Below are 18,760 nucleotides of genomic sequence, written 5' to 3'. Positions count from 1 at the left end.
TAAATGCCAATTATTTTCTAGCAGAATGCTCAATGCCCATCTGCTGAATCGGGTCAGGTCTGAAGTCAGTGTGCAGATAATAATATACAGTTTTACAAAGTGCATCTTCAGTGGCATTTACGGCTTTCCCTTGTTCTGTGACATCATGATAAGCAGGATAATTAAATATACAATTTGGTACACCAGTGGGACAGGTAGCGTTCTTCATTGCCTTCGTCCTATGTGTATTCCATATATTTGTATACAAGTACAGCTCCTTGCACAGAATGATTATAAAACAAAGTTTCAGACATTCACGGTGAAGGATCTTTATCAAGGGTTCCTCATAGCTGATCTTTGAAAAGATCCATGTACCATTGCAGAATTGCTGGTCTACAATACCCCCACCACTGATCAATCCTTCGGTTATGACAGACTTCCATGGTTATGATTAGAAGACCCGTACATTTCAGATGAACTGACGAGGTCTTCCTCATGAGATGAACGGAATAGCATTTGGCAATCCGCAACTCCTACATATCCTGTTCCTCTGTCCATCCTCACAATCCTTGATACCAAGTGAAATTTCTCCGCAGCTTCAAATAAATATGTACATATCAGATTGGGGTCTTTGTTTGTACATTAAATATCACAATAACAAAATAGAGCTAATATATACACATTTTATTGGTTTTTCAAAGGACACTTTATTCAATGATGGCAAAGTATCACTGACGTGCGTAACTTCCTGGAGACACACGGCCGTCGTATGCGGTGAATATAACATCAATATCCTTATCATACAACTGTGCATTTATGCGAGCAAAACGATTCATCATAGCATACTGGTACTTTAGGGATCAAGTTTAAGGGACCTGCAAATGTTAATGCCAGCCTTGAAAGTCTTTGCAAATGCTCGCATAAAGCAACACCAATCACTTGGTCCGTCATCATTTCATAAGCGTACAATTCTGGTTTATCCAGGTCTAACTGTTTCGAACGGGATAAAAGAAAACGGCCCTGTACTTATATATGGTCATGTATAAGTTGGTACCTTATCCCTCAAACTGGTGATCCCGGGTGGAATCAATGTTGGACAAGTTCTATCTGTCCTGTCTAAATACTGTACACTTCACTAGTGGTTACATGAGATCACTTTCTAAATTTGTTTTCCTTTTTTTCAATCTGTCCCAGTGCCTTGTATATTTCTCTTTTCGTTTCTTTTTGTTTCTGCTGTTTCTTTGAGTCTATCAATGCCTGTTTTTTCTGGTGGTTTGAAACCCGCTGTCTCATCGATGATCTATCCATCTTCTTTTTGTGGTCATGTAGGGTCTTCATCATGTTCATTAATTTAGCAACCTGTAAAACGAAAAGAACAGTGATCAACATGTGTTATAATTTCTTGAATTAAACCCTCAGAATTTTTAAATTTGGCAAAACCCTCAGCAAAGTCTCGGGTTTTACCAAATTTTACAATTCCTCGGGTGGAATTTACCTATACTTCACCCCTGGGCATGAAAGAGTCTTATATTATTAACAGCAAATCAACATTTCAAGAAAAAGTACCTCCATATCCCCCCTTCAAATACAGTAAACTTATTTATAGCTTTAGTACAAAACAGGCAGAAACTTTTAAAATTCCGAAGTTGAAAGTGATGTAAGTAATATTGACCTTAGTTTCTTTTGGTTCCCTGATAACCACGACACGTTTCACAGGGTCTTTCTTGGCCCGTAGTATTTTTGGTGTGTCCTTGAACGGAAGATTCTTCTGTAGCGCCCGAGGAATTGTGAGTGGCCTCTGATGGTACATCTTTCTTTCCATTGGCTGAAATATCAAAGGAACTCTTCATGTACAACATATTAAATCTAATTTCAAGAAAGGCAACATCACCTTTTTACATAAAACATTAGTTTACAAACGTGCTAAAAAAGTTTAAAATAAAGGTCTTAAATGAAGTTTTTATGTTTTCCTTGGAAAACTTGACAATGTATTTCAACATTCTTGTGGCAAATTAAATGTTAAGTGTTACTGATCTTAATTTTGAATAATAATTATTTCGATAAACGGACTTGTTTAACATATTGAGATATCAACAAGGTTGACACAATTTTCAAACATTAAAATACATTTAAAGTATCCTTTACAATACTTATAACATTTGCCCAACAAAATATTTGAAAACCTTTGATTAAATAATGTGACAGGTAAATAAACAAGTAACCACTGAAGACTAATATTCAGTATCAAGCTCTGTACATGTGTACCTTGTAGAGGGAATCCTTATTTTGTGTAAGAGTTCTTCCCCTTTCCCACCTTAGCTGGCCAACAGTTTTCATGCCAATCCAAGCTGTCTTCTGTTCATGGGGGAGCAGCAGTGACGTCACAGGGTTATAGAACTGGGGAACCTCCACTGGGTACCACGTTCGCAGGAACACAATGTCTGTACAGAGCAGAAGGTAAATCATCTCAAGATATACACGTATCTCACATGCTGAAGTATTATGACAAATATTAGCTGGTAATAAGTTAACTCACTCACCCTTGAAGACATATTTGAACCCTTCAAATTCAAAGGTTGGAATAGTTCATTACGAAATTTCAGGGGTGAATGAGTTAAGGAGCATTATCACCTAGAATTTCATCATCAATGTAGACTGTTATGTTTGTACATTGTTTCGGATGGCCAAGTCAACCATTACCAGATTAGTTTTCATTTTTACAGTTAAGGTGCAAATTAGAGTTCTCAATATTATGTTACAGAAGTCAATATCTTGTCAATGCTAGGAGTCAAACCTGGGACCTCTGGCTTACTAGTCTTATGCTCTACTGAATAATCTTAAGAGAAATTATTTCTAGCTGAGTCAGTAAGAAGCGGCTTGTATTCTACCAGTGTGATGACATACTCCCCCTCCAGGAAAGAACTCGGCCGAGTTTTCCAGGGGTCATAGCGATTCTTGTGAAAGTATCGCTGAGTATATTCATCAATATTACCCAGGTCCCTACATGGGAGCTTATGTATTAGAAGTCATTTTTTTTCAATGCCTCTGCTAGGAGTTGAACCCAGGACCTCTGGTTTACTAGTCTTACTCTCTACTGAATGAACTTAAAAGAAACTCTCCCTAACCGAGTTGGTAGCCAGCGGCTAGTATTTTTCAAGGGTGACAATTATATCAGTAACTGTAAACAATCACATGATATGTGATATAACAATGTCTACCCAGAGTTTGGTTTCAATTAATTTTATTGAGCTAACCCAGAGTTGTTGTTTCTTACACCTCTGTCAATGGATAAAAAGTAGTTTGAATTATAAAAAGCCACTGATCATGTGACCATTTGGTCATGCACTGTAAAACCGTACAATATGGTGCCCTTGGACACGATCAACTACTAGTGTGATTTTTTGAGACCAATATTATAATATAAGCAATTTTAATAATGTATCAATTTTATGTCGGTCAAATTTCAAAGATCCATAACACCAACAAATTTACAGGTAAACAGTCAGTGATATGAGAAAAAACAGTTGGTAGAATTGTGATAACTCCATTACTCTAATTTAACCGCAGCATGTAATCCTACATTTATCTTTTTCCAAACTTATGCCAGATTCTATTTGATATTTTCTTTTAACATACCACTGAGCAGAATTTTGTCTTCAAATGTGGCCCTGAATGCTCCCTCTGGTGTTCGAACAGCTTTCTTCACCTGGCCACGTATACCACTGACAGTCTTTATTTTGGCACCCTCAAATTTGGTCACTTCCAGGCCACTGTTAAACATTCCCTGTAAAGAACACAACAACTGGTTTATATGCTTGTATAGGTTAGCGACAGCATTCATAGATTGGCCCTCAATGACTTAAATTGTCGATGGGCCATAAAACAATACAAAAACAAAAACAAGCCATTCATAGTTGGTTTTATACAAGTGTGTGAGGTGTAATAATCGGGAACATGTACATCAAGATTCCGGTCATCTGGAAAGCTATCACCTAAATTTTGGGATATTGAGTAGCGAGGAACTCCTTATCACTCCAAGCACTTTGAGTTCCAACCCCATTATTTTCATAATAAACAGATTGAAATGCTTTTACTCCAAAAAATTAAAGTGTTTGGATTAACCAGGATGCACTTTACATTCTTAAATCGCTGTAAAATGTGTCCAGATCAGATATTGATCTACTTGATCTGCAATTTGGGCATACATATCCTGAAGTGGTATGTGAAACATCACCTTCCATCCTACATATCACTTAAATTATTATCTTACATTTAACCCTAAAATTACACTGAGTCACCTTCAGCGAGTCAATAGTTACAGCCTGGACAATGAATTTGACTTTGGACCTTAACGTGACCTTGACCTTAGGTGTACAGACTCATGAGTGGTATGTGACCCCATGACTTGCCATCCTACATAGATTCCTCAAATTTCATTGAGATATCACCAGAGTCTAAACAATGAATTTGACCTTTGAACTCAATGCGACCATGATCTTGGGCATACAGACCCAATTACAGTTTGCACCACACTGCCTTGCCATAGTACATTTATAGCCATAAGATTTCACTGAGCCATCTTCAGTGGGTCTAAAAGTTATGGTCCAGACAATGAATTTAACCGTTGACTTAAATGTGAGCTTAGCTTTGGGTATACTGTCCCTACAGTGGTACACAACACAAAGCCTTGCTATCCTACATATATATATTTGTAAAATTTCGTTGGGCTATATATCTAGCAAGTCAGAAGTTATGGACTAACAATTTAGATGGACGAATGCACAGACAGACAAGGTGGTGTTGACATGCTCCTGGAAATATTTTTCCGGGGAGCATAATAATTAACCAAGCACTGGTTGAGATTAACCCTTCTCTCAGACTTACCTGGATGAATGCAGTTTTCTTGTATATTTTCTGGGGTGTTCCTGTAAGCTTGAGTTTCTTCACTATGTCCAATTTCTTGTCCATCTCCAGAACAACTCCGGTTGCAGCTATCCGAAACCCAGGCTGAACAACAAACATTACGAATTGAACGTACTGGATTTTTTTTATTCATGATTGAAAGTAAGTGTGTCATCATTCCACATTTTCATAAAATATTTTAACTTGGAAAAAAAAAAAAAACTATGAAATAAAAACTATGAAATATATTTTTTGATTAGATTTTCATTACTTTAAACATTTAACCCTTTCACCACTGTAAACCATAATGGACTTATCCATATCAATGCATGGACGAGTCTATTAAAGTTACATAGGGGTGAAAGGGTTAAAGTACCATTGATATTATACAGTATCAACAAAACCAGCTCTCTGATACCCAGAGTACCACACCTACATGACATCACTGAAACAGTATATTTTCATAAAATTTCTTTGGTTCACACTATAAAAGAACATTAAGTGCAGAAAGAGTTAAAAATAAATTTATATCAAACTTAAGAAAACAAATCATAAATACAAATGTACATGTATATCGACAGTTACATTGGTATGCCTTTATTCTCACAAATCTGGTACATGTACATATATTTACTTATCATGTAACGACAAAAACTACTTTTGGTAAATTCAAGTGGGATAAGGACAGGGTAACTTTATATATTCCACTGATACACACACAAGCTTAAGCTACTAACCGATACATCGGAGACACTTTCAATGGCCAGGAAACCTGTTCCCTGTGGTGTCAAAGGACCTGTGTGAAATGATAAATCATATTATACAAGTGAAGAAAAAGCAACAATATTTTTCTTCTTGGAATGTATTCAACTGATGATATAGAATAACAAAATGATGATCAATTTTTACAAACAACAAGAGATCCCAGAGGGATCTTAGCACCCAGCATTGTAACATCTTCATTAGTTCTACGTCAGTTTGATCTTTTCTCCTATCTGTTTGATTGAGTCATGTAAACAGTAAATGTACTACCCTGAGGTAACTTGTGATCTAACCTTTATACTGCTGTGTATAAAAGACAACCTCCAAAGTGAGTTAGTCATTTCGCATATTTACTACTACAGTACTTAATGAGAAAGGAATAGAACCAATCATTGCAATATATGAGAGAGATCTATTTAGTACAGATGATTGTGTGCTTAATAGAAGTAAACAAACAATGGTATTGTTATCATTCTGCTTCAACTAGTCAGTAACTAGATAGCAAGACATATACACTCAATGATTATCATCATACATATATATATATAAGCTTTATGGTTTTTTCATTTCAAAATATTTTACTAAATCCTTCAGATTTAATGGGAATTGGGAGGCTTTATGTCACCCTGTTAAAATACTTACTGCTTCCTATTGATTCAGCTGGGGAGAATGTTTCTTCAGCTTATTAGGTAGAGCATAGGCCTAGTAAACTAGAGGTCCTGGGTTGGAATCCTAGCGGAGGCATTGAAAAATAACTACCTCTTGGTGCCCACGTAGGGACCCAGGAAGTATTGTCAAAATACCTAGCAATACTTTCACAAAAATAAACCCTGGAAAACTTGGGACTAGTTCATTCCTTGAGAGGGAGTATATCACCCTGGTAAAATACTAGCTTCTTCCTACTGACTCAGCTTGGGACAAATCTACTGGTATACCTCAGAAGACTGAGTGACTGCAGTTAGTGTTGGACATCAGCTGCCAAAAAATGATCAACTCTCTGGATTTGTATTTCAGTTGACTTATTTTGTATGAATTATAATACTAGTGAAGGTATGATTATCGTGATAAATAAGAATGATTCATCAATTTCCAGACACAAACAATCCAATGTCGACAAAATTGCTGAATTGGAACAGCACTAGTGGCACCTGTTTTATACTTAAGCACCTACCCCAGAAGACGGAGTGACAGTGAAGATGTTCTGGTGTGTATTTTAACAGCCGGTTCCTGTAGTTGTGGTCTTGGATGGCGTACAGGGGCAATGTTTGGAATCTTCTCCATCCAAGGGAGACAATCAGTGGGTTCCTTGTCTTCAGAATCTTTTTATGCCATCTGTGTTTCTTTAAACGTGTCTGAACAAAACAGAAACAGAAGTGTTATTAAATGATTACAGCATTAAAACATTTGAAGGATGTTTTCCCACATACAAAGTTAATTTTTCTCCATTTAACATATATAGAACTGATCATCTCAACATGTGGGGGGAAAAAAAAGAGTGTAAATCACAAGTTAAATATTTTTGTGTTCATGGACACAATCAGATATGCTGGCCTATCTAACACTGCCCCCCCCCCCCCCCCCCCCCCAAACATATTTGTCAAACATTAGGAAATTGCAGATTTTAAGATTGACTTGGTTTAAAAGTTTGATTCATTTTTAATTCAGATACCTGGAAGAAGGCAAATGTAACCAGATGCTGCGTCTGGCTATACCGATCTTGGAATAAACTCGCTCTCAAATATGATAAACATTATTTCTCCCACAATCCCTTTAGGTTTCCTCCCAATTCATTGGATAAACACGCTAGGAGTTGGTAACATTTTTGGTTACCAACTACTGGGTAAAACCCAGGATGTGATTTCATTGGTCAACTTATGACGTCATGTAACAAGGCTTTGCGACGTCATCTTCCATTGTGACGTCATGATTCACGGCCATAGTTTCCCCCCCATCAGATGCCTACATAGTGTATTTTCAAGGCATATGGCTTTCCAGATAAAATATGAACGTTATGGGAGAAAAAGGATCCGAAACCCGTGATGGTAGGTTATCATGTTTATCTAACTCTCGTTAATTGATTTTAAAATTGTAAAAGACTCGGTAAACCTGGTGTCTTTATACAATTTAAAAATTTACTGAACTCGAGTTAGATTAACATGATAACCAACCAATACTCGTTGGGGAACCTCTATTTCTATCTTTCACTTACAATAAATTCAAGAAAACAGTTCCATACCTGGAGGTAGCCAACGTTACTCTCTACGTTGAGTAGAGCGCCTAGGATCACAGGATAGCTGGGGTCGAAGTTTGTGACAAACTCGCAAGGCATGTTGTTCACCTCCACACGTACATACATCCCCGGTCGGAATCCTTCGTAACCTACACGAACATCATCATCCATGTTTTCAAACTCTGCACGATTAAGCTGTAAAACAGGAAAAAAAAATCCATTATTTTTCTAACATATGAGAAACAGATGATTTTCAAAATGTCCATATACATGTATCCTTTTTAAAGAAATAAGCTGGTAAGAACTTACTTCGTAAAAAGATGTAACAGGGACAATTATTGTTATGTGTAATGGATGTCACAATTGGTACACTCAATTATATTGTTCTGAAGTCGGATCTGAACGAAGAAAATTGTATTTTCAATTACAGTGACCTGTGACGAATTGACTAAAACCATGGGTTCATCATCTTCTCTAGGGCAAACAACATATATTTTGACCTTTGTGCAGTCAATTGTTCTGAAGTAAGCACTGAACAAGAAATATAAACAAATTTCCAATCAGCCTTATTGATAGAAATAACCTCCCATCCCCACACTATTGATTACTGCATAGGTGGAAATTCTCGCATGTGATATTTAAAACGGATGATGCTAAAAATAAATTGAAATTTAAGGCTTTTCAAGAGCTAAACTTCAAGCATTTCTTGGGCACCTTTAAATGATGAGGCTCCACAAACTTGTCAGTTCACAATAGAATGTAAACATCTTTTTCATTAACTTATACGTATACACCTGTTTGTATCATGACTTGGGAAGCTTTCTCCATTTAGGGTAAAAAACAGTTTACCAAGAACATGAGATTTCTCTTAGCACCGTATGTCACTAGTCAGCTAGGTTAAGCTGAGCAGCCGGCTTAATTAGTGCAGTATTGTCATATCTAATATTTATTATTGTAAAAATCCATGATGGGAAACCGACATACTAAATTTGAGAAAGATCCCTACAGAGCCAAAATTGTCAATATCCAAGATGGCCACCGGTTGACCATACACAAAAATGTGAACTTACAAACTTGTAAGAACCCTACACCAGTTTACAATAGAATACATCTGTATGTAAATGTCTTTAAACTTATACAACTGTTTGTATCAAGACTTGGGAAGTTTCCTCCATTTAGGGAGAAACCAGTTTACCAAGAACATGAAATTTCTCTTAGCACCGTATGTCACTAGTCAGCTAGGTTAAGCTGAGCAGCCGGCTTAATTAGTGCAATATTTTCATATTTAATATTTATTAAAAGTATGAAGTAATGGAGATATCATGGGTGTGGGAAACGCTTATAATAATGTTAATTGGTAGTGACCTGGATAAGCTTTCTGATGAAGTTCAACCTTCTAATATTATAAGCAGCAACTGTTGGTGTTCCTATATCTACATCCATATATATTCCAATAATATTGACAATTTCAAATGTATATGTGGTTGATTCTAATGTTTATCAATATGAAATTGGAAATACTAATATTCATGATACTAATATAGAAGTGCAATTTGTAATTTTTGATATTTTTTTTCATTTTCCATACATATATATGAATGTATGAATTAAGAAACAGTATTGAAAAATTTGATAATATATCACAAACAAATCCCATATTCTGAATTTGTATTGAGCTGCAATTTAATTTACAACCATAAGAATTTGTAGATTCAACCTTAACTACTCTCAGAGGATTTTTGTTTTGGTAAGAAAGAGGAGACAGAATTAACACTCTAAAACAATTTATACAGTACACACCTCAGAGGTTCCATGATAAGATCTCTTCATTGAGCTCAGGTATCGAAAGATCATCACTTGTGTGTACATTAATTAATTTCCCTCAGCATGCAGTGTTTTCTCAAGCTTTTCAAATCATGGGGCCACTCTGGCCCCTCCTTGTTAACAAGAGATCCTAGAAGGATCTTGGCACCCACCATGAAAGGATCTTAATCAGATCTACAAAACACAACCTTTTTCTTTCTTTGCCTTTTATTCTATACCCATTCCCATCTTGGAAATGATATCCTAAACAGGAATCTTGTACACTACCTTATACCTTGTACTGTCATATGTTTACCTTATACCTTGTACTGTCATATGTTTACCTTATACCTTGTACTGTCATATGTTAATTGCCACTATGTCAAATGTTATTGCATCAGAATTGTATAACAATATTCAAAGTGCTAGAGCTGGCAATGGGTGATGAATACTTGTTAGGGTCAGAAATATTTTTAATAAGGGGACCAAAGTGAACATACATATAAAGTATAAGAAAGTTCCCCTAAGTACTTTCTGGAAAGCTTCTAAATACTCGATTGAAATTAAGGCCCTTTCAGAAGTAAAACTTCAAGGATTCCTTGGACATGTTTAAATGTAAAGGCTTTACAAACTTGTGTGAACCCTTCACCAGTTTACAATAGAATACATCTGTATGTAAATGTCTTCTTCATTAACTTATACACCTGTGTGTGTCATGACTTGGGAAGCTTCCTCCATTTAGGGGAAAAAACAGTTTACCAAGAACATGAGATTTCTCTTTGCACCGTATGTCACTAGTCAGCTAGGTTAAGCTGAGCAGCCGGCTTAATTAGTGCAATATTTTCATATTTAATATTTATCAAAAGTATGAATTAATGGAGATATCATGGGTGTTAGAAACACTAACAATAATATTTACTGTTGGTGACCTGGTTAAGCTTTCTGATAAAGTTCAACCTTCTAATATTATTAGCAGTAACTGTTGGGTGTTCCTACTGTACATCCATATATATTCCAATAGTACTGATCTATACCAATGTCTATTATGTGGTTGATTTCTATATTTATCAATGCCAAAATGGGAAATACCAAAATCCTACGATACTAATTACAATTTGTATTTTCTTTTTTCGTTTTACATAAATGAATGGAGGTAAAAAAAAAATTAGTGGATATATATCACAAACACAACATATTGCCCTAATTTGTATTGAGTTGCAATTTACAGCCATAAGAATTTGTATTTTTTAACTGACTTACTTTCAAGGTTTTTTTGTTTTGGTCAGAAAGAGGAGACACAACTTAAGTACGGTATCTTAAATTTTTGTACAGTACACACCTCAGAGGTTCCATGATAAGATCTCTTCATTGAGCTCAGGTATCGAAAGATCATCACTTGTGTGTACATTAATTAATTTCCCTCAGCATGCAGTGTTTTCTCAAGTTTTTCAATTCATGGGGCTACTCTGGTCCCTCTTTGGTAAATATGGGGGTCACTTTGCAATGTTGAGGGCCATGTCATATTAATTAGTCTCAGAGTGTTTTATTTACCATATTAGAATTTACCATATTAGAGTTTAACAATTTAATTTAATGTGCAGTCATGTTTAGTCTCAAAAGTAAACATGCACAAGCAACAGACTTAGGGGAACTTACATATTAGATTTGAGAAGGATTCCTTCCAGTACATTTTGAGAAATAGCGACAAGAACTATTTAAGGACGGATGACTTGAGGCAGGGCGATTTGAATCATTATTGAAATTAAGTTTTTTCAGGAATAAAACTTTTTTCTTTTCTTAATTTGTCATATTTTAAAAATGGGTAATATATATCACAAACACAACATATTGTCTTAGTTTGTAGTTACAATTTACCGCCAACAGATTTTGTATTTTTGAACAGTAGATTAAAACTTCACTATTTTCAGGGGAATTTTTTTCAGGAAAGAAGGAGGACACAAAAATCTTAATATTTTGCACAGTACACACCTCAGTCCATGATAAGATCTCTTCATTGAGCTCAGGGTGGTGAAAGATCATCACTTGGGTGTACATTAATTAGTTGAGGGTCATGTCATTATTTATTGGTCTCAGTATCTACAATCTTTGGGTTGATAATTTGTTTGATTTACCCTATTAGAGTTAAATAATTGCATTCTAATGAGCAGTTATGTTATTATTCACCCTTATTTAAATAATTAAAAAGGATCTTGACACCCCACAAGAAAGGATCTTTGTCAGATCTACAAAAGATCTTTTACCTTCTTTGCTCTTCATTTTCTTTTCAGGTACTATTACCGAGCCCTATGTTGGAAAGCTGACAGTGCCAGTAAAAAAAACTTTCAATCAAGATTAAACAAATTTAAAAGAGACACATCTGATGATGGACGGCTTAAAAAATAAAATTGAAATTCAGGGCTTTCAGGAGTAAAACTTCAAGGATTTTTTGGGCACTTTTAAATGTAGAGGCTCCACAAACTTGCCAGTTTCCAATAGAATACATCTGTATATAAATGTCATTAACTTATACACCTGTGTGTATCATGACTTGGGAAGCTTCCTCAATTTAGGGGAAAAACCAGTTTACCAAGAACATGAGATTTCTCTTAGCACCGTATGTCACTAGTCAGCTAGGTTAAGCTGAGCAGCCGGCTTAATTAGTGCAATATTTTCATATTTAATATTTATTAAAAGTATGAAGTAATGGAGATATCATGGGTGTGAGAAATGCTTATAATAATGTTTATTGGTAGTGACCTGGATAAGCTTTCTGTCGACCGTCTAAAATTCTGATCAGACTCAAATTTGGATATGCGTTACAAGATACCACAGGGAACCTTCGCATTAAATTTGAGCAAGATCCCTCCAGCACCTTATGTGAAATATAGCTCTTCCAAGAATTTTCAAGGACAATCGGAGTGATGGAATGATGGAATGACGGAATGACAGAGGGACGGACCACTGAAGGAGGGCGATTTGAACAGCCCACCATCTGATGATGGTAGGTTTAATAAGATGATATAGCAATGCTTCAGTTTTGTTTAGTGATGCAATTCAATAATCCTGTGTACTGCAAGATAACTATTTTCAACATATGGTGAGAGCCCTAAATTACTACAGCTCTGTAACATACCAGATCACTGCATTCTGGAGGCAAGCGAGTCTAGTGGTAGGACGCCAGGCTCAAAACTGAAGGGTTGCAGGTTCGAGTCACGGCACCGTGTTGTATCTTTGAGCAAGATACCTTACTCTGGTTGTTCCAGTCTACTCAGCTGTAAATGAGTATATGGTTGGGCAGTGCTAGAATTGTTGAATACTAGCTGTGAGTGCCGAAATGGCAGCACTGGCTGTATGCTCCCCAGGGAGTTGAGAAAGATATTGGCTGGTTGCAAAGGCCCTATATCCACGGATAATAATTTGTGAAACGCTTTGAGACAACCTCCTAACTAGGTTGTGATAAAGCGGTATTTAAGAATCTCAAATTATTATTATTATTATTATTCAAAACCTTGCGTCTATTTACCTGGGCCTGCAGCTCATTCTCCTGTTTCCAAGAGTCGTAGAACTCGGAGTCGTCTTTCATATCATACTGCTTGTCAAAGACTTCCTTTAGCTTCTTCTTTCTATCTACACGTTTCTCATGTGCCGAAGTCTCTGCTTTGGTCTTTTTCCTTTCTCCCTCTTCATCTTCTGTAAAAATGTAAAATAATATATAAAACTAGATAAATCACACTGACATTAATGCCACGCTTGTCTCCTATGTAATGAGTAAAATACAGGGTCATTAAGTCTCTTGAGATCAGAATGATGAATTGGTGAACTCACACTATATGCAACAAGAAATTATTTACCGAAACTCCAATTAGTGCAGTCAAAATTTAACGCATTGTTTGAAGCGTGAAAAGAGCTGAAATAATAATACCACTGATATATGTACTTTTACAGTGTCTCTTTGGACAACATATATAGAGAAAATACACAAACAACTGTTGACCATACTTAGATGACAACAGCACATAATAGTAGAATGTTTTATTATTCACCTTCAGCAGCTGAATCTCCTTCATCGTCTTTCTCCTCTTTGTCACCTTCTTTGTGTACCTTACCAGTCTCCAGGTCCTCAAAGTCTCCATACAGCTCATCTGCAACAACATTTGTGTTCTTTTTTTATTTCAAAGTATTGTACTGCTAATACAGTTATAAAACAAATACTGTATCTATCAGTTATAAGCCCATGCTTGGTAATAAGCCCAACAATATATATTGCAGTCAAGAAGAAATGCCGACTTAAGCTTTTCCATTGACCTGTAAAAAGCCTGTCCTGCTACTTTCAGTCCGAATTTATGTTGCCCCCTGGGCTTATTGCAGCGTAAATACGGTGATACAGAGATAGGAAAAAGATGCACATATTAACAAAAGGATAACACAACAGGCTACGTGGGGGTCACCCTGCTACTTTTACACACATTCAGATACATCAATACTAACAGCATTTGGGGAGTATTTTCCTCATAGAGTTTATAGTTATGTTCTAGAGCTTACCATCCTGCTCCAGTCTGGCTGCAGCATCCTCACTCCTGTCCCACTTCCCCGTCACAAAGCAGTCCTTTATAAGGTCCCTCACCTACAAAACACGGTCAACATCAACTGTTCACTCAGCTCATTAGGCATGTATATATATCCTATAGCAGTTCTCACATCTCAATGGCAGGTCAAGGGATAAGCTTTTGAGAGCTTCAGGAAATTTTCTACCTGTAAATCTTTTTCATTAACAATTATTAAGGATTCCCATACCATTGCCAAAAACTGTAAAAACGCCCGTGGAAACTATTTTTTCCGGCGTTACGAAAACTTTGATAAAACCTTTCTTAAATGAAAACCATACAATGTACCTTGCCGGATTTTTAGGAAAAATATTTATGATGAAATAATCAAAAGATAACAATATGTTCGGAGTGTAAAAACTTCATTGGGGCTCGACTGTGCTACAGTTACATCCAATACGAAATTAAGGGGAGGTTACTGTATATACAAATTAAAACCAACGTGCAGTGGGACAGGGATCCTTAAGGTGAATGGGTAGTCAAAACAATTCTGTAAGTGAAATGTTCATTCAAGAAAATCACTTGTTGCCATCGCTTTTATATTTCTAGTCAAACTAATATGTAAACGAACACATTCAAAGTCCCTACACCTTTTAAGAAGACCACTATTTGTCTCCCAACAATCTGTCCCCTCCATCTTGTATGCTGCAAGTCCATTGAGCACTCCAGTTAAACTTGACTTACCTCCTCCAGGTCCCAGTCCTGCATATGCTGTACAAAGAAGCGTGAACAGTCGGTTTTATTGATGGACAGTCTCTCGTCATTCTTCTTCTCTTGTTTCTTATTTAGCACCTTGAACAGCCCTCCCAGTTCATCATCCTCGTCATTGTTGTCCTCAGCCTCACCCACCTGTTCACCTGCCTCTACAATGTTCCACTCGTTACTTTACAAAACTTTACACTCCTCGTGCAGGATCTCAAATGAGTCATGATTTAAAACATGTGATAATCAGATCTCCATGAAATTAAACATGCCTGTAGTCAGATGGAAAAGTGAATTATTTCAAATTTTATTTATCCGGACTATTCCAGTAAAAGAATATTTGACCACAAGGCTCCAAAAAATAAATACTACATTGAGGAATTTAACTTGAGCTTTTCATGAGTGTACATTAAAATGTTGTCATACTGTAACCTTTGTCCCATGAAATTTTGACACAATAAAGATTTTTGGCAATTTATACAGGTGTCTTATAGAAAGGGCATTATAGGTACATTTCACTTTTCCTAAAAAAAGAGCATTATATAGATTTTATCCCATATAATTAAGCGGAATTATATTGAGATTTTACTGTATATAAACAAGGAGCAATTGTATTGAAATATTACTGTACATATACGAAGGGCATTCATTATATTATAATTAAGGCTTTTGCTTGTTGGTTCTGTGGAAAAAGTTGTTTTTCATGATGGATATCAATGCATGTACCTTGCCCATATATCAGTTTCCTGTAGTTGACCCTCTCTTTCTGTCTCTTTCTAAAGGATTCCGCTGCAAACTCTGCCAGGTTACTCTTCCATTTCAAGTGTCCTTCTGGAAAAAAAATTCAAAAAATTTCAATATATTACACTGTAAAGTATACTTTCCAAGAACATTCTCTGATGTAATGACGCATGAATGTCAATAATTAAATATAATTTTAAACACTTTAATGTAAAAATTATGAAATTGACAAATTATTTAATAGTAATTTCCAAACATGAAATTACCTATAAAATCTTATTTCTTTTATCTAAGAGAGGTAAAATTTAAATAGTTATTACATTGAACTCACAACATATTTGTTGTATGCGTGATACACATACTGAAAATAGTTCTCATACAGCATCAATATAAACTACCTTCTTCTTCAGACTCTCTTTCCTCTTCTTCACCATCCTCAGTTTCTTTGAAATCCTCGTCACTTTCAGCATCCTCATCACTATCCTTATCATCTGCTTCATCACCCAAACCCTCATCGCTTTCAATGTCACTTTCATTGTCACTGGTTTCAGGAGATTTTGGCACATTTGGCGATTTACATGAATTTTTCATAATCTTAGAGGTCAACAAAGTATCACTTTTACTTTTCACAATTTTTTCTTTTGGTGATTTCATTGAATCAACTGTACTAATGTCCATATCTTCCTCCGATTCTTCATCGTCACTTTCATCATCAGTTTCATCATCATCTGTACTGTCATCATCAGAAATGTCTCTTTCATCCTCTAAAGTTTCATCTTCATTGAATGAATGTGACGATGAAGTATTTTTGTTTGCAAATACAATTTCGTTGTCAGAGTCCTCATCATCGCTTGCATTGTTTGTTTTATCATCTAACACATTTTGGCTGCTTTGTTTTGCAGATGAAACCTCATCTTCATCTGTTTCTAACTCATCTTCATCTGTTTTTAAGTCTTCTTCCTCTCCTTCACTATTTCCACTTTCCTCACTATCATCATCATCATCATCATCATCATCATCATCTCCATCATCTTTGCCTGTCTCTGTCCGCCTTAATTTCTCAGAGGATGGGGAATAACCTGATCTTAAAAGTTTATTTTTATCATCTATCACATCATCCTCGTCGTCGTCATCATCACTGTCAGCAAACACAAGTTCTTCTCTCGGATCCATCTGAAAGGAATTTATCATTAGTTTTTTTAATATTCTTTCTGACAAGTAATGGTTGGAATTGGCTTCATTTGACAGGCAATGTTATATTGAATGGGTATTGTGATGTCACAGTCAAACCTGAAACAGATATTGATTAGGTAGTTCTATTTGAGCAATACTTGATCAATATGTAGCTGTTATGTTCTTCTATATCATGTCTATTGGTGTCAGAAAAAAATACAGAAAACTTAAAAATTGGAAAAAGGAAAAAAACACTCCTGCCTTTTTCAGTTAGTGAAAGCATGGTATCAGACATGCTCAGACAATACACTTTTATCCTGCTACCCACAAACTTTTTAAAACAAATAACGTGAAAATCAGCATGTCTTTTCTTTTTAGACAAACAACTGAATTCAAGCAATGAAAGTGGCACCAAACACGACACAAGGATGATGTGACTGCTGAGCCCGTTGGTGGATAGGAAAAATTCCGCTTCAAGTTTCAACATTGTCGCTTCACCGAATTTTGAGTATAATATCTATAAAATCTTTCTTTCTATGGATGAAGTTGAACGAATACTTTCTGTATATCGTTATTACAGCAGTTTTGATGGCTACTACAATGACTTGAGGGAAGATCATTGACATTATTAGTTACCTTTACTCGTTTTTTCTTGGGTTCATCTTCTACGTCCTGTAGAAAGTAAAAAAGAAACTTTTAATCTTTACACATGTCTTGTTGTCAGTAAAGGTAAGAAACTATTTTAAAGAGTCGTATTTTCTTTACAGCCTTGATGTACGGCCAGTAGAAAAGAGCAATTTGTTCTAATGAGCTGTTCTAAAGGCAAAATATTTTGTAACTAATATACAGGTCGCGGGGACTAAAACAATTGTTGGAATGTGTGTAAATGGAGGGGGACATATTGTTATTTAAACCCTAAACCTCCGAACTCTAGACTGAAACCCTGATTAACTGAACTTTTTGGTCACTGGAGGAAGTCATCTGGTCCAGTCCTATCACTCACATGTATCTCTAAGACTTCAGGAGAAAATACAATACTATTTATAGCCTAGGTTTGCAAATCTCCTTATCATGCACTCAGTAATTGAAACTGAAAAGGTTTTTCACAAGCACCAATAAGTGAGACAATTACAACAAGTCTAGACAGGTATTTAAACGCAGGACATCTGATCGAGACAGATTCTCTAACCAACTAGGCTACCATTTTTTACATGATATGATTCGGCTCCATTCACTATGTGGTGAGGAATTGATAGAGGGATTGGTTTTATAGGGTTTAACGTCCTTTCAACAGCCAGGGTCATTTAAGGACGTGGACTGGAGGGTAAACTGGATCATGGGGGGGGGGCTCAAAATTATTAAGATATATTTGATTGTGAGCTAGAACTTTCTACAGTAACTAACATCAAGTCCGTCTGTAAAGATGGCCTTCCTTCTCACTCGTTCACCCTCCTGTTGAATCTGGTCCTCTGACCGCAGGTCCCTGAAATAAACACAATTTCACCACAATGAGACATATCAGGCACACAAAAAGAGATTGTTTCCAATATATTGTCCTGTAGAATAAAAGAATTTTTTTTATCACATAATAGAAATAATATAATCAAATGACAGATAATAATGTTTCTATAATTTGGGTTCAAGCGAAGTTGCACACTGCACACGTATGCTAACACGTTGTCCAAAGAGAAAAAAAGTCCACTGAGTGTATTATTTCCTTTTTATATTAAAGGTTTGTGGAGAGATCTGGTTGGCTTGTCGGGGTTCCCTACACAACCATTGTCTGTGTTAATAATGTACTAGGGTCAGTGACAGCAATATTCTGTATGCTAATTTCCTATGCCAACAGCTGAAATTGCATGCA

The 18,760-nt window shown here is 36.0% G+C and overlaps 1 protein-coding gene across 1 annotated transcript in view; it reads right to left on the bottom strand.

Moving 5' to 3' along the window:
• Nucleotides 1-648: 648 nt before the first annotated feature.
• Nucleotides 649-18,760, bottom strand: part of LOC110451235 (ribosome biogenesis protein BMS1 homolog) — a 29,124-nt gene continuing 11,012 nt past the window's right edge. The window contains exons 11-26 of the mRNA XM_021499154.1: nucleotides 18,301-18,379; nucleotides 17,533-17,568; nucleotides 16,122-16,896; nucleotides 15,709-15,813; nucleotides 14,965-15,143; nucleotides 14,219-14,300; nucleotides 13,720-13,818; nucleotides 13,200-13,366; nucleotides 7,880-8,068; nucleotides 6,815-6,995; nucleotides 5,619-5,677; nucleotides 4,864-4,986; nucleotides 3,616-3,763; nucleotides 2,245-2,420; nucleotides 1,652-1,804; nucleotides 649-1,338 (exon numbers count right to left, since the gene is read on the bottom strand). Of these exons, the coding sequence (XP_021354829.1) occupies nucleotides 1,132-1,338; nucleotides 1,652-1,804; nucleotides 2,245-2,420; nucleotides 3,616-3,763; nucleotides 4,864-4,986; nucleotides 5,619-5,677; nucleotides 6,815-6,995; nucleotides 7,880-8,068; nucleotides 13,200-13,366; nucleotides 13,720-13,818; nucleotides 14,219-14,300; nucleotides 14,965-15,143; nucleotides 15,709-15,813; nucleotides 16,122-16,896; nucleotides 17,533-17,568; nucleotides 18,301-18,379 (2,758 nt within the window). The 3' untranslated portion in view covers nucleotides 649-1,131. The remainder of the gene's footprint in view (nucleotides 1,339-1,651; nucleotides 1,805-2,244; nucleotides 2,421-3,615; nucleotides 3,764-4,863; nucleotides 4,987-5,618; nucleotides 5,678-6,814; nucleotides 6,996-7,879; nucleotides 8,069-13,199; nucleotides 13,367-13,719; nucleotides 13,819-14,218; nucleotides 14,301-14,964; nucleotides 15,144-15,708; nucleotides 15,814-16,121; nucleotides 16,897-17,532; nucleotides 17,569-18,300; nucleotides 18,380-18,760) is intronic.

This window comes from Mizuhopecten yessoensis, unplaced genomic scaffold (assembly GCF_002113885.1).
Source record: "Mizuhopecten yessoensis strain PY_sf001 unplaced genomic scaffold, ASM211388v2 scaffold5877, whole genome shotgun sequence".
In the NCBI taxonomy this organism is placed as follows: Eukaryota; Metazoa; Mollusca; class Bivalvia; order Pectinida; family Pectinidae; genus Mizuhopecten; species Mizuhopecten yessoensis.
Note: the sequence above shows the minus strand (reverse complement) of the source record. Positions and strands in the feature narration are given on the sequence as shown.